We start from the raw sequence: 11,690 nt of genomic DNA on the forward strand, positions 1-11,690 counted from the left end.
TGGAACCGCTGACATGGCCATGACCAGGGCACTGCTCCCCAAGTTTTTTCCCCACTTGGGAGACTCTGATAACAGGTAGCTCCCTGGGGCTCGTGAGGAGCCCCCACGGAGACAGGAAGTGAACAGAGATGCTGCTGTTCACCCACTGCCCAAGTACCCCCCCAGCAGTCAGGGTGCCAGCTGACCCGGCTAAGCCAAGACCCCAGGGCCATGTGCCCTGTTGGTGAGTGAGGGTCTCAGTGTCAGTGTTGCTAAGCAGGCAGGCATGGTGGGAGGGGCTCCAGTCCTGGACAGGCTCGGCTGTCCCGTGCCCCATCACGGAGACCCGGCCCTGGCCATGGGCTAACAGGCGGGGCCGGCAGCACATGGCTCAGCCGGGGTCTGCAAGGCCACCCCAGCCCCCTGGGGTCGGGGGTCTGGGCCCTTCCCGGGACCTGCATCAGCCAAGCCCTCTGCCTGCCTAGCCAGTGGACCGAGACCCCGTGGTGTGCCACCCTGACCTGGAGGTGCTGCTCCAGGCCTGGCCTGCAGAGCTGCCTGACGAGTTCTTCGAAGTGACCGTGGATGATGTCAGAAGACGTTTGGCCCAGCTCAAGAGTGAACGGTGGGTGTGCACCTGGCTCCTTCAGAAACACCCGTGCCCTTGGCAGCACCTCAGAGGGTGAGGGGTCCCAGGCAGGGGGCTCCTAGTCCTGTCTGGCCCTATGTTGGGGAGCAGCTCACGAAGTCCAGGGGGACGAGGGAGAAACCCAGAGTCCAGCGGGTGTGGGGCCTCTGCTCTGGTTGGGGAGACTTGGGACCTTCACCACTGCCACCCCCTACCCCACCCCCCCACCCCAGGAAGCGCCTGGAAGAAGCCCCCTTGGTGACCAAGGCCTTCAGAGAGGCTCAGATGAAGGAGAAGCTGCAGCGCTACCCTAAGGTACCTTGGGGCAGGAGGTGGACTGCACATGGCTCTGCACTGGGGCCTCCTATGGCTCCTGCAGCCCACAAGCCACTGGCCATGGTCTCCTGTACTTCAGCCCAGGCCTACACGGCCGTGGTTCGTTAATGAGCCAGGCAGCCCCATTCTAAGATGAAAAACATCAGTGTGTTTTCACAAGTGCACGTGGGTACTTGACTGGTCCTTGTGTCCAGCCCATGGGGCCAGGAGTGTTAGGGGGCAGCCAAGGTGAGGGGGCGCTGGCCTGGTGTGGCCGGGGGACCTAGCCATCGTGGGCCCAGGGGTGTGGATGCCTGGATTGGACTCCAGCTGTCCTGTTGACAAGCTGGCTTGTCCTGGCCTAGGTGGTCTTGAGGGTCCTGTTTCCTGACCGCTACATCCTGCAGGGCTTCTTCCGCCCCAGCGAGACCGGTGAGCAGCCCCGTCTGGGCATCCAGGAGGGTGGGGGCGCCCTATGAGCTCTTCCAGGCTCCTTCCCTCTGGGCCATGGGGCAGGCAGCGGGTGCAGGGCTGGGGACCGGCTCACGTTGGAGGCTCGGCAGACCAGCCGGGCAGTACCCGTGGGACTGGGTGGCCCCGTGCACCCATCTGTTCTGAGCATGGGTGGGACAGAGGGGCACCCAGAGAAGGGTGGACCCAGGTCTCCCCCACACCCAGTAGCGGGGTCTTTGGCCTGGGGCTGCAGCTCACCTGGAAGGAAGGCAGCAGTGCCACCAGTTCTGAGTGGGGTTCTTGGTGACCTTGGGGAGCGGGTCTGCACACAGGTTGGACCTGGCTCATCCCATTGCAGAGGGGGCCCGGCCCTGGAGTGGGTCTGAGTGTGGGATCCCTGCTCACCCCACCCTTCCTCCTGCAGTGGGGGATTTGCGGGACTTCGTGAGGAGCCACCTGGGCAACCCCAAGCTGCCGTTCTACCTGTGTAAGTGCTTTTTTGGGACCTCCTGCTCAGCAGCCCTGGCACCTCCCAGTTGGGGCTTGAAGCAGCTTCTCCCACAGAAACGGCATCATGGGGCAGGCAGGTCCTGTGCCGGTGTCCGAGCATGAGTCCGGGACTGGGGAAGTTGGGGAGGGAGGTTGACCCTGCTCAGCGCCCCTGTGCCCTTTGCTTCCCACCTGGCCAGGAGCTGTAGGGGCTGGGGGCACAGGGGCGAGCTGCTGGCTTCCTTTGGAGGGCGTCTGGGTAGTGAAGGGTCAGGCTGCAGGGCTGCACAAGGAACTGTGAAGGGCAGGTGTCCCCTTGCAGGTGAGTCCGCCCGAGGCCCTCTTCCCAGCTTCTTGCTGGGTTTTTGCAGCAGTAGAGTGATGGACAGGGGGATGTGCGCTGAGGGGTACTTCAGAAATCCCTCAGCTGAGGCCTATGGCCCAGGCCTCGTGCTCACTCTCAGGCCTGTCCTGGGGCAGGGGGTGCATGGGCAAGGGATGGGGGGGTGATGGGGGGAGCGAGGCGTTTCCTAGCGCAGACAACCATCTTTCCGCAGTCATTGCTCCTCCAAAAACCATCCTGGACGACCACACGCTGACCCTCTTTCAGGTACTGCCTGCCTGCCTGGCTGGCTGGTGGGTGTTGCTAGGCTGGCCCGGGAGGGGCACCTGCCCAGGAGGGAGCGTGAGGCCGCAGTCGGGAGTATGATAAGGCCTTTTAGAGGGTGGACTAGGAGGGAGCAGAGTGCTGCTGAGGTCAGTTGTGGGGCTTTCCAGCCTCCTCTGCCTCCTGCCCCGGTGGGGACGGGCCTGCCCGGCTGGCTGCTACCGTCCTGAGCCAGGACTGCCCCTGGGTCTGGATGAGAAGGGGCTGGCAGGTGGGGCTGCTTAGGGGAACCCCTTAAGGGCCAAGGGTCAGAGGCCTCGGCTGCAGGTGGCCAGCTGCCCAGACGGGAGGGGCTGCTGCCAGGCCTGCTGCCCTGCCCCTGCCTTTCCCCTGGGCCCTGTGGCCTCCTCTGGGAATGCCGTGGTGGGCCCTCCCTGCTAGCTGGAGGCCCCTAGAGCTCCCAGGGTGAGGAGCGTTGATCCGGTGCCCTGCTGGGCCGCAGTCCAGAGCAAGAAGGAATGTCCTGTCCCTTCACCCCAGGAGAGCAGCCTGAGGCCTCCCCAGCCCTCTAGCCTAATGGTTTCCTCTTAAAGTGTCTTCAGATATTTTAATTAGTAACAGAGGCTGGCCTTTGTTAAGTGGCCAGCAGGCCCTGCAGAGGTCTGAGTTGGGGCAAGGGGGTCTGCTTGCTGCTCAGGACTGCCACTGTCATGGGGGGATGGGGCCAGACCAGCAGAGAGGCTGGAAGCCCACCAAGGAAAGGAGTCAAGGTTGGTGGGAGCAGGGTGCTTACCCCGCCCCCACTCCCCCTTCTCAGGCCCCGTCTGCAGCCCCCCGGGAGCCCCAGAGGCACTGGGCCTCCTTCTTCTATCCCCACCCGCCCTCCCTCCCTCCCCACTCCCTCGCTGGCCAGCCTGTTGATAAACATTGAATTTGGAGGATGCTTTGGGATGGAGAGGGGCCAGCGTCCAGGCACCCCCCTCCAATTAGGAACCCTGGGGTGCTGCCTGTCCCGCCCACGTGGCCTGATTCCTGGTGACACTCTGCCCCCGCTACCAGCAGCCGTCTCCTTTCATCCGTCAGCTCGCCCTGGAGCCGTGGGGCCTCTGCTCGGAGTGGCGTCCCTGCCCGCCCGCGATCAGAGAGCTGGCAGGGCTCAGGGAAGGAAGGCTTCCTCCCTCCTGCGGGTGAGCAGGCGCGGGCGCGGAAGCTGCTGGCTTTCATGTCCCTGGCAGGGCCGCGTTCTGGCTGCCGGCTGCCCTGGAGGCTGCCCGGGAGCTGGTCCTGCGCCCCAGAAAGTGACAGCTCAGGGTGGGTGTGGGGGATGGCAGCCCAGTGCCCTTTTTGGCCACTGGATCAGGAGAGTGACTATTCGTTGGGAGAGGCCAAAGGGTGAGGCCAAGGATGGGAGGATGCAGAGGACCCAGTCCGTGGACACAAAGGTCCCCAACCCCCCACGTCATACCTGCTTCCTGGGACTGAGCCCCCTTAGTGCTGGTGCTGCCCCAAGCCTCAGGGAGCTCACTCAGCTCCCGTCTCAGCCACCCCCACCACTGCCTCGCCCAGAGCCCCTCCATCACCCTTAGTGGGCCCTGAAGACCACCACGATCCATGTAGACCTCGTCAGCCTGAGCAGAGGGGTACACCCTCCCTCCTGGCGGTCATGGTGGTCTTCTATGCTGTCCACTCACCCCTTTTCCAATGGGATTCCCTGAGACACAGGCTGGCAGGTAGGGGGCTTCCAGCAGGTGCTGAGGAAAGGCAGGGAGGCCAGGTTCAAGAGGAGCTGCCTCGAGGGGCCCAAATGGGTCCTTCAAGACTTCAAGCTCTGCAGCTCCCAGACGGCCCGCTGGGTGGGTGGCCCCAGTGCCTGGCGGGTTGGCCGGGTCAGGGTCTGGCTTCACTGCGCTACCCTAGAAAGGTTGAGGCACCGTCCTACCTGTGTTTCTCTCCCCACCCGCCCAGCTTCCGGTGCCTCCAGGGCCCTGGGGCTGCCCTCCACCCTGCAGCCCATCTCTCCGCACCAGGCTATCATTCCAGGCATCACAGTGGGGTTTCAGAGTGTTCACGGCCCTTCTCTGTACCTCAGCTTCAACTGCAATCTCAGTGTGCCTAGGCCTGGCCTTTGAAGCTTCCTCTTGTGAATACTCCCCGCCCAGACGCCAGGAGCTCAGAGCTGGGCAGAGAGGATGCGCTCAGCTGGCAGCGGTGGCCCTTCCTCCAGGGCTAAGGACACAGAGCCTTGGGCGGTGGCCTTCCTGCTGCCTCAGGCCAGCTTTGGGGCTTACAGCCATGGTCCTCCTCGGGTGCAGAGGCGGGAATAGAGGCAGGTTATGACACTGGAGGGCTTCGGGATTCTCTGCAACAGCCCTGACTCTGCACCACAGTCCAGCCCCCTACCTGGGAGGCCTCCGGGGGTGTTTTGGGGGCCACGTGATGTGTCCTTGTCCCACACCTGCGCAGGTGGAGCCAGTCCTGAGCAGAAATCTTGCACACACACACACCCCCGCCCCATGGACAGGCCTCCGGGAGGGGTGTGGGGACCCCAGTGCAACACCCACCTTGCAGGACAGGCTTGACACTGGCTGGCACTGGCTTTTCCTTATCAAGCGAGATCAGTGCCGAGTCAGGGAACCCACCTGTGGGCTTTTGGGTCAAGGCAGTAGGCCTGGAGGCACCTCTCAGCCTGGGACTCCCAAAGCAGCTTGGCTCCCAGAGCCCCCCCCCCCACCTTCCGCTTGTGCTGGGGCCACTGAGGGTCCCTACCCTGGTGCTCCTGTCTCCAGTCTAGCTGCTTCCGGTGCACCTGGGCTCATATGTCAGTCCCTATGGAGTGCCCCCGACTCCCGCACTCTGTTCTTTGGACAGCACAGGTGAGGGAGGGGAGTGGGGGGCGTGGCGGGCTGTGACCCGTGCCCCCACCCATGCAGTTCTGTGTGAGTCTGCATCTCCTCTGACCTCTTGACCTCCTGCAGTCTCTGCTGAGGGCCGGGGCCTCCAAGCTTAGTTCCCACCTTCAGAATGTCAACTGTTTACCCCGGGAACTGGGCAGGAAGGGGAGGTAGTTAAAAATGCCAGAGCACACACACCACGAGAACTTCCTGTTCAGCTGGTGCTTGGGGCTGGCCCTAGGATTCTATGGTCTGATGCCCTGGCCTGTCTTGCACCGGGGTTGGTGCCAGAGGAGGAACAGGTGAAGCTGGGCAGCGGACTGCGCGGTGGGAGGGGCCTGGTAGGGCCATAGCCCTCCTCAGCGGAGCCCTGGGCCTTATGGGTGCAGCACCCATGAGGCCAGCATGGAAGTGCAGTGCGGCCCTCTCTGCCATCCTCCACGGTGCCCACTTGGTCCCTGAGCTCTCCTCTGCCCTCCCTGCAGGCAAACCTCTTCCCTGCTGCCCTTGTGCACTTTGGACCTGAGGAGCCAACAGGTGGGTGGGGCCCCCCTCTGCCCACCGCTGCTGACCAGCCCCGGGCCACGCATCCCAGCTCATCAGACGCCCCAGAGCAGGGGACTTCGGGTCTGGGAGGGAGACCTGTGGCCCCGATACCCCCATACCCTTCTCCTGGGGGCTTCAGGCTGGGTCACGCCCCCTCCCAGAGCAGAGCAGCAGTAGGCAGGGGCACCCCCTTCTCTGTGGCCTGAGGGTAGGCTGGGCCTCCTGCAGGCATCTACCTGGAGCCCACGCTGCTGGAACACACCGTTTCCCCGTCTGCAGCTGACGTGCTGGTGGCCAGGTGAGTGTCCACAGAGGGTGGGGAGAGCCCGCTGCCGCAGTGCCCACCATCTGGCACCTCGGCCTTCGTTCTCAGGTCCATGTCCAGGGCTGCTGGAACCCCACCCCCGCCACCAGCCCCTGACCCTGCGCCCGTTGAGTTGGAGCCAACTGCTGAAGAAGGAGCAGTGGGCCCCCCTGAGCCCAGCCCTGGGACGGCCCAGCCAGTGAGGAGGGGTCTGGGCAAGGTGCCCAAGTGGCTGAAGCTGCCAGGTACTATGGGGGGTGGCCGGGAAGGGAGGGGCTGCTGGGCGGGAGCCCAGGGCCCAGAGGTCATCCCATGTGTTTGCGCTGCAGCCAGCAAGAGGTGAGAGCCGCCAGCCCAGAGGTGCCACTCTGCCAGCCACAGGACCCCTGCCCACCCTGAGCGGGAATAAACATGCAAGCCTCTCTTGAGACCCTCCTGTCGTCCTTTCCAGGGCAGGGGCCCTCGGTCCTGACCCACGGCCCCCCTCCTGCTGCTGCCCCTGCACCGCGTCCCCAGCCACGGGCCTCCAGCCTGGCTGGACGGTGACGTGGGCCTGGGAGGCTGCTTGCTGGGGCTTGTTCTCCTTAACGAGGGCACAGGTGTCTGCCCTGAACCCCCTGCCCCTTGGTTTTTACTTCACTGATGTTGTTCATGACTCCTACTCTAGGGAGGACACGAGTTCAGGGAGAAGGACCTCCAGGCATCGCCTGCCTGGCTGCATCTCAGGCTGGGCCCCCAGCCCTTGGCAGGAGAGGGGCGGACGCAGCCCCCACCCTGCGGTGGGACCGGGCAGGGCTGGCCTGGGGTTTCCCGGTGCCCCGCCCGCCCCACCATCTGAGCGCACTTCAAAGTGGCTGTGGGGCACGGGCTCTGGCACTTGTCGCCAGCCTCTCCCCTCAGGTCTAATGACTTCCACATGCACCCAGAGCTTTGAAGCCCTGAGACTCCCTGCAGGAGCGGGGAGAGGGGAGTGGGGGGCAGAGGCGGGGAACGGGTGCAAGAAGGGGCCAGCGGGGCTAAACTAGGGAGGGAGGGCTGGCCCCCCACCCATGCCATCCTGGGTGCCCGTGGCAGCAGGGGCAGACGTCCCTCCCCAGCGAACTAGGTCCTCCAGCTCTGTGAGTCCTGACCCCATGGTCCCCGGGCCCAGGACCCTCTGGGTGTTTCTGTCCTGGGCTGATGAGTCCCAGCAGCTTTCAGAACTGACGGGAGGTGGGTACTGTGTTGGGCGGGGGAGGGTAGCTGGGCCCCAGAGGGCAGCCAGGCCTCCCGACTGGGCTTTTAGCGGCTCCCAAGCAGCTCTGAGCTGCCTGGCCCTGTGGCCCTGGGACCGGTGGTCCTTCCCGCTGGCGTGACTCCCCCTGCCTCACCAGCACCCCTGCCGGGCCGGTGGCACACCACACTCACGGCAGCCCTGTGGCAGAGGCACCGTCCCAGGCGAGCAGCCACACGTGCGAGGGCTCCGATTTCACAGTCTCTTGAGCCTGGCCCACAGCAGGGCACTCACACATGCTGTTTGTTATTCTGTCCTCTCCCAGCTTTGAAGCAACTTGACTTTGGGTGATTAATGGCAACAGGAGGCTGTGCCTGGGGAGGTGGCTCTGATTTACTGACATTGCTTTGTGAGAACAAATATACAGCTCAGGCAAGCATCTTTTGAGGGGAATATCAGATGGCTAGAAGGTGACACACAAGCTTTGATGTCGGTGGCAGAACCACACTGTTCTGCTTGTTTGTGGAGGACACACAGGCTACCTGCTCAGGCAGGCGGGTCTCCCGCACCTGCTTCCCGGTGACCGAGTGCTTCTCCCACATCGGTGGGTGCTCGGCTGTCCTGAGGGCGGGGGGCATGAGGGGAGGGCACCAACCCAGGTGCCAGGGCCCTCATCCTGTCAGTGACCCCTCTATCTGCTGCATCCTGGCCATCAGCAGCAGGCAGAGGGGACGACAGGGGGAAGAGAGTGGTGCTTTGCTGGCACCCGGCCAATCCTGGGAGCTGGAGGAGAACCTTGGGGGATCAGCAGCTCCTGTCCTGTCTGAAGCCAGAGGCCGTGACGTGGAGCGGTGGCCACAGTGAGGGTGGAAACCCCTAGAAGTCCAGAAGCTGTGGGGGAGAGGAGCGCTCAGAGCCTCCTGGGTGTAGCCACCCCCCCACCCCCGTCTCCCGGGCCAGGCCCTGTTCCTGGAAGTGCACCTACCAGCTGAGGCAGCACCTTCTCCAGCTGTTCCACGTCCACTTGGGCCAGGTCCTCTGCCTGGGCCTGCCGGACGCTGCGGATGGCCGCTTCTGCCGTGATGCAGGAGGGAAGTGAGGCAGAGAAGGCTTGGGGGGCCTTGAACCCTAAACCCTGTGCGCCTCAGCCCTGGCTGCTGGCCCACCCCCGTGCCAGCCGACAGCTCAGAAGGCTGAGATTGGGGCCTCTGAAACACGGAGCTTTTCAGGGACAGGGAGCTTAGGTGCTTGGGGAAATACTGGAAAAATGTGTCTTGGTTACCCCACTGAAAAATAAAATGCAAAGCGGTCGTGAATGGTCCGGACGGGCCTGGGTGGGATACTAGAGAACACTGCTGGGTCCCTCTGCTCACCCACAACGAAGATCTTGAGCAGCTCGGCCATGAGCTGCAGCGCGTCCCCGCTGACTGCAAGGTGAAGGGAGAAGGTTACAGACACACACCCTCTCCCTGCCGCCCCCCTCTGCCCTCACTGCTGCTGACCTCACACTCTTGCCGGCGACCTCAGCCCTCTCTGAGGCTCTGGCCCCTGCAGAGGTGCCCAGCAGTCCCCGGCCCCCCCCCCACCACACACACACCTTTGGTCTTGTCGTCCTTAAAATGCAAGTGCAGCAGCTTGCTCACCAGCTCCTGAGGGACGGAGGGGGCGTCAGTGAGCCCCCACCCCCGCCCCTCTGCTGCAGACCCCTTAGGCATTTAGTTCTGGATGGGATGGGGTTGTAATTTCTGGCTGGAAATGCTGTCTGTGGGGCTCTCCCAGGGTGGGGGGATTAGGCAGTGGGGAGAAACCTCCCTGTGAGTGCCTCCAGGAGGGCCAGAAATTAGATGCAAGTGGCAGACCGGTGGGAGCAGCCCAGGTGCCTGCCTGCCGCTCTCTGGGGCTCCAGTCCTCATGGTATCCAGAGCAGTCCTGTGCTCCTGCCCCCAGGGACGAGGTGCTCTCCCCACACTGGGCCCCTTTACAGGCCTGTCCACACCACCAATGCCGCCCGGCTTTGCCAGACCCTGCTCTGGGCACTGGGTCAGCTCCATCCCAGGTCCCTCCCTGGAGCCTACAACACGACACGTGGAAACGGATCTTCCTGTAATGGGGAAGGGCACTGTGGAAACCGCAGAGCTGGGGAGGGGCCAGGCTCCTCGGTCAATGGGCAGTCAAGGTATGGGGCAGGGCCCAGACTATCTGCAGGACTTCCTGACCAATGAGGATGGGACAAGGGCGGGTCCAGGCCAAGACTCCTCAAGGGAGAGGCTTGAGCCCCAAAGTATGGCACCACTAAGCGGAGATAGATTCTGGGGATCAGCATTTCAGGAGCTCAGCTTGGAACATGTTGCATGAGGGACACACGTGAGGTGCCCGAGCAGAGCGGCCAGTGGGCGGCTGGAACTCAGAGATGGTTGAAGCTGGCAATGAGGATCTGGGAGGTGGCAGCACGTGGGTGGACCAAGGGAGGTTGCTGAGGGCAGGGACCAGCCAGAAGAGGCTGCGAATGAGGAGCCAGCAGAGCGCCAGGGGAGGCGGGAGGACAGCAGCAGTGGGTGCCCAGGAGAAACTGGGTGTCGTGCAGGGAAGGTGAGCTGGGGACCCACCAGGCCTCTAGCCTTAGCCACGGAGATGGCACTGCCTCACCCAGTGCAGCTCAGCAAAGCTGGAGAGCAGAGTGGAGGGAGCGGACCCTGACGAAGCCCTGGCTCAGGAGGGTAAGAGCTCCTCACCAGTCACTTGGGGCAGCACCAAAGAAGCAGCCTCATCCTCCCAGCAGTGACCACGTGAGCTTGGCGCCACCTGCTGGCCCTCCTTGCTGTGTACCTGAAAGGTACCAGGAAAGGCACAGAAGGCTCTACTGCTCCGCCAGCTCCCGGACCCCGGGGAAGAGCTAAATCGGCCAGGCTGCTGCTGGGGGGCAGCTGCATGGGGTTGCCGTGATAACTAAAGCAGTCAGCACCAGCTGGGAGCGAAGGTTCCCTAAACTTGCAGAGGGTAGGATGGGACCTGGGATGTGGTCAGCCTTTGCCCCACTGTGTGGAGGCATCACGACCCCTCCCCCTCCCCGGGGACAGCCCTGCTCATGGGTAATGACCATAACCCCAGCTCTGGCCAGAGCCCTCTGAGGGTGAGGGCTCCAGAGCTGCGCAGGACTGCATGAAGGAGGCCCAGCCCAGTGCTCCCCTCTGCAGCTATTACAGTGGAGGATTCCTACAACCCCCTGCCTCGGTGGTTTTCCCTTTGACACTATTTACCCCTTGTAGGCCAGGGCAGAGTGACGATTCTGGGTGATAGAGAGAGAACACCCACTGGGGACTGGCTGGACAAGTACTCATGAGGGGCTGAGACTCTCCCTCCTGCCCACAAAGGCCTGATATCAAGGGCTCAATGTCACCTAAACTTAAGACAGAGCAACAATGTGAGACTCAGACCACTTACAGCCTGCGGGGTGTGGGAGGCAGCTGACCTCACCACCCACCCACCCAGAGCCCCATTTGCCAGGTGCAGAGCAAAGGGGCTGACTCTGGAGGCGGATGGCCTGGGTTTGACCCTAGTTCTGCCTCTTTCCCACTGGCAAGTGGGGGTAGTACCAGTACCCATCTCCTATGGTGTTGAGCATTACACGGGCTAATCCATTTCAAGTGCATGTAACAGTGCCTGACTATGCTGGGTGTGCTGCTAAGAAAAGCACTTGTAGAGCCACGTGCACACCAGGCAACGAAGCCAGCCTGGCTCAAGTGAGACGCAAAGCACAGTGCTGGCGTGATAGGAAACAGGCCAAAAGGAAGCTTTAGAATACGCAGGCGCCGAGACTACCCGCGAGCTGGGCCGCACTGTGCTCTACGCTAAACTCTTTAGGGTGAGTCCTGCGGATCCCGGAGCCGCGGGGCGGGAACCCAGGCTCCTCTCTGAGCCTCCCCTCATTTGTGCTGGCACTTACCCCTGCCCGATTTCTGCAGACCCTCTCCCTCTTGCCGCAGACCAGGCTGCCTACCCAACCTTCCGCTACCCGGCCGCGGGATCCCATCCACGGAGGACGAAAGGTGTGCAGGACGAGGGTCATTGCCAGATTCTGGGAATGGGCTCACCCTATAAGCCACCCGACGGCAGCGCGGGGGCTGGCTCAGGATCCGCACGTGGGTCACTCAGGGGACCGAGCCGCAGCGTCCCCAGCGGCCTCGCCCCGCGCCCCCAGCCCGCCCCGCCAGCAGGCCCTCTCTCACTTTCCGGAAGCCGGCGCCGATTTCCTCCATGACCGCTAC

General features: G+C 63.4%; 2 protein-coding genes across 2 annotated transcripts in view; one reads left to right on the forward strand and one right to left on the reverse strand.

Moving 5' to 3' along the window:
* ASPSCR1 (ASPSCR1 tether for SLC2A4, UBX domain containing) overlaps positions 1-6,642 on the forward strand; it is a 30,736-nt gene extending 24,094 nt beyond the window's left edge. Inside the window, exons 8-16 of the mRNA XM_065897228.1 lie at positions 465-604; positions 841-922; positions 1,288-1,354; positions 1,800-1,862; positions 2,422-2,474; positions 5,848-5,899; positions 6,137-6,206; positions 6,282-6,457; positions 6,542-6,642. Of these exons, the coding sequence (XP_065753300.1) occupies positions 465-604; positions 841-922; positions 1,288-1,354; positions 1,800-1,862; positions 2,422-2,474; positions 5,848-5,899; positions 6,137-6,206; positions 6,282-6,457; positions 6,542-6,555 (717 nt within the window). The 3' untranslated portion in view covers positions 6,556-6,642. The remainder of the gene's footprint in view (positions 1-464; positions 605-840; positions 923-1,287; positions 1,355-1,799; positions 1,863-2,421; positions 2,475-5,847; positions 5,900-6,136; positions 6,207-6,281; positions 6,458-6,541) is intronic.
* A 1,659-nt stretch (positions 6,643-8,301) lies between these two features.
* CENPX (centromere protein X) lies at positions 8,302-11,681 on the reverse strand. The gene is made up of 5 exons (XM_065897937.1): positions 11,652-11,681; positions 9,023-9,074; positions 8,799-8,852; positions 8,411-8,499; positions 8,302-8,316 (listed from the first exon to the last, which is right to left on the reverse strand). The coding sequence occupies exons 1-5, from the start codon at positions 11,679-11,681 to the stop codon at positions 8,302-8,304; spliced, it is 240 nt and encodes a 79-aa protein (XP_065754009.1).
* Between the last annotated feature and the right edge of the window lie 9 nt (positions 11,682-11,690).

Source organism: Phocoena phocoena, chromosome 19 (genome assembly GCF_963924675.1).
Source record: "Phocoena phocoena chromosome 19, mPhoPho1.1, whole genome shotgun sequence".
Lineage (NCBI taxonomy): Eukaryota > Metazoa > Chordata > Mammalia > Artiodactyla > Phocoenidae > Phocoena > Phocoena phocoena.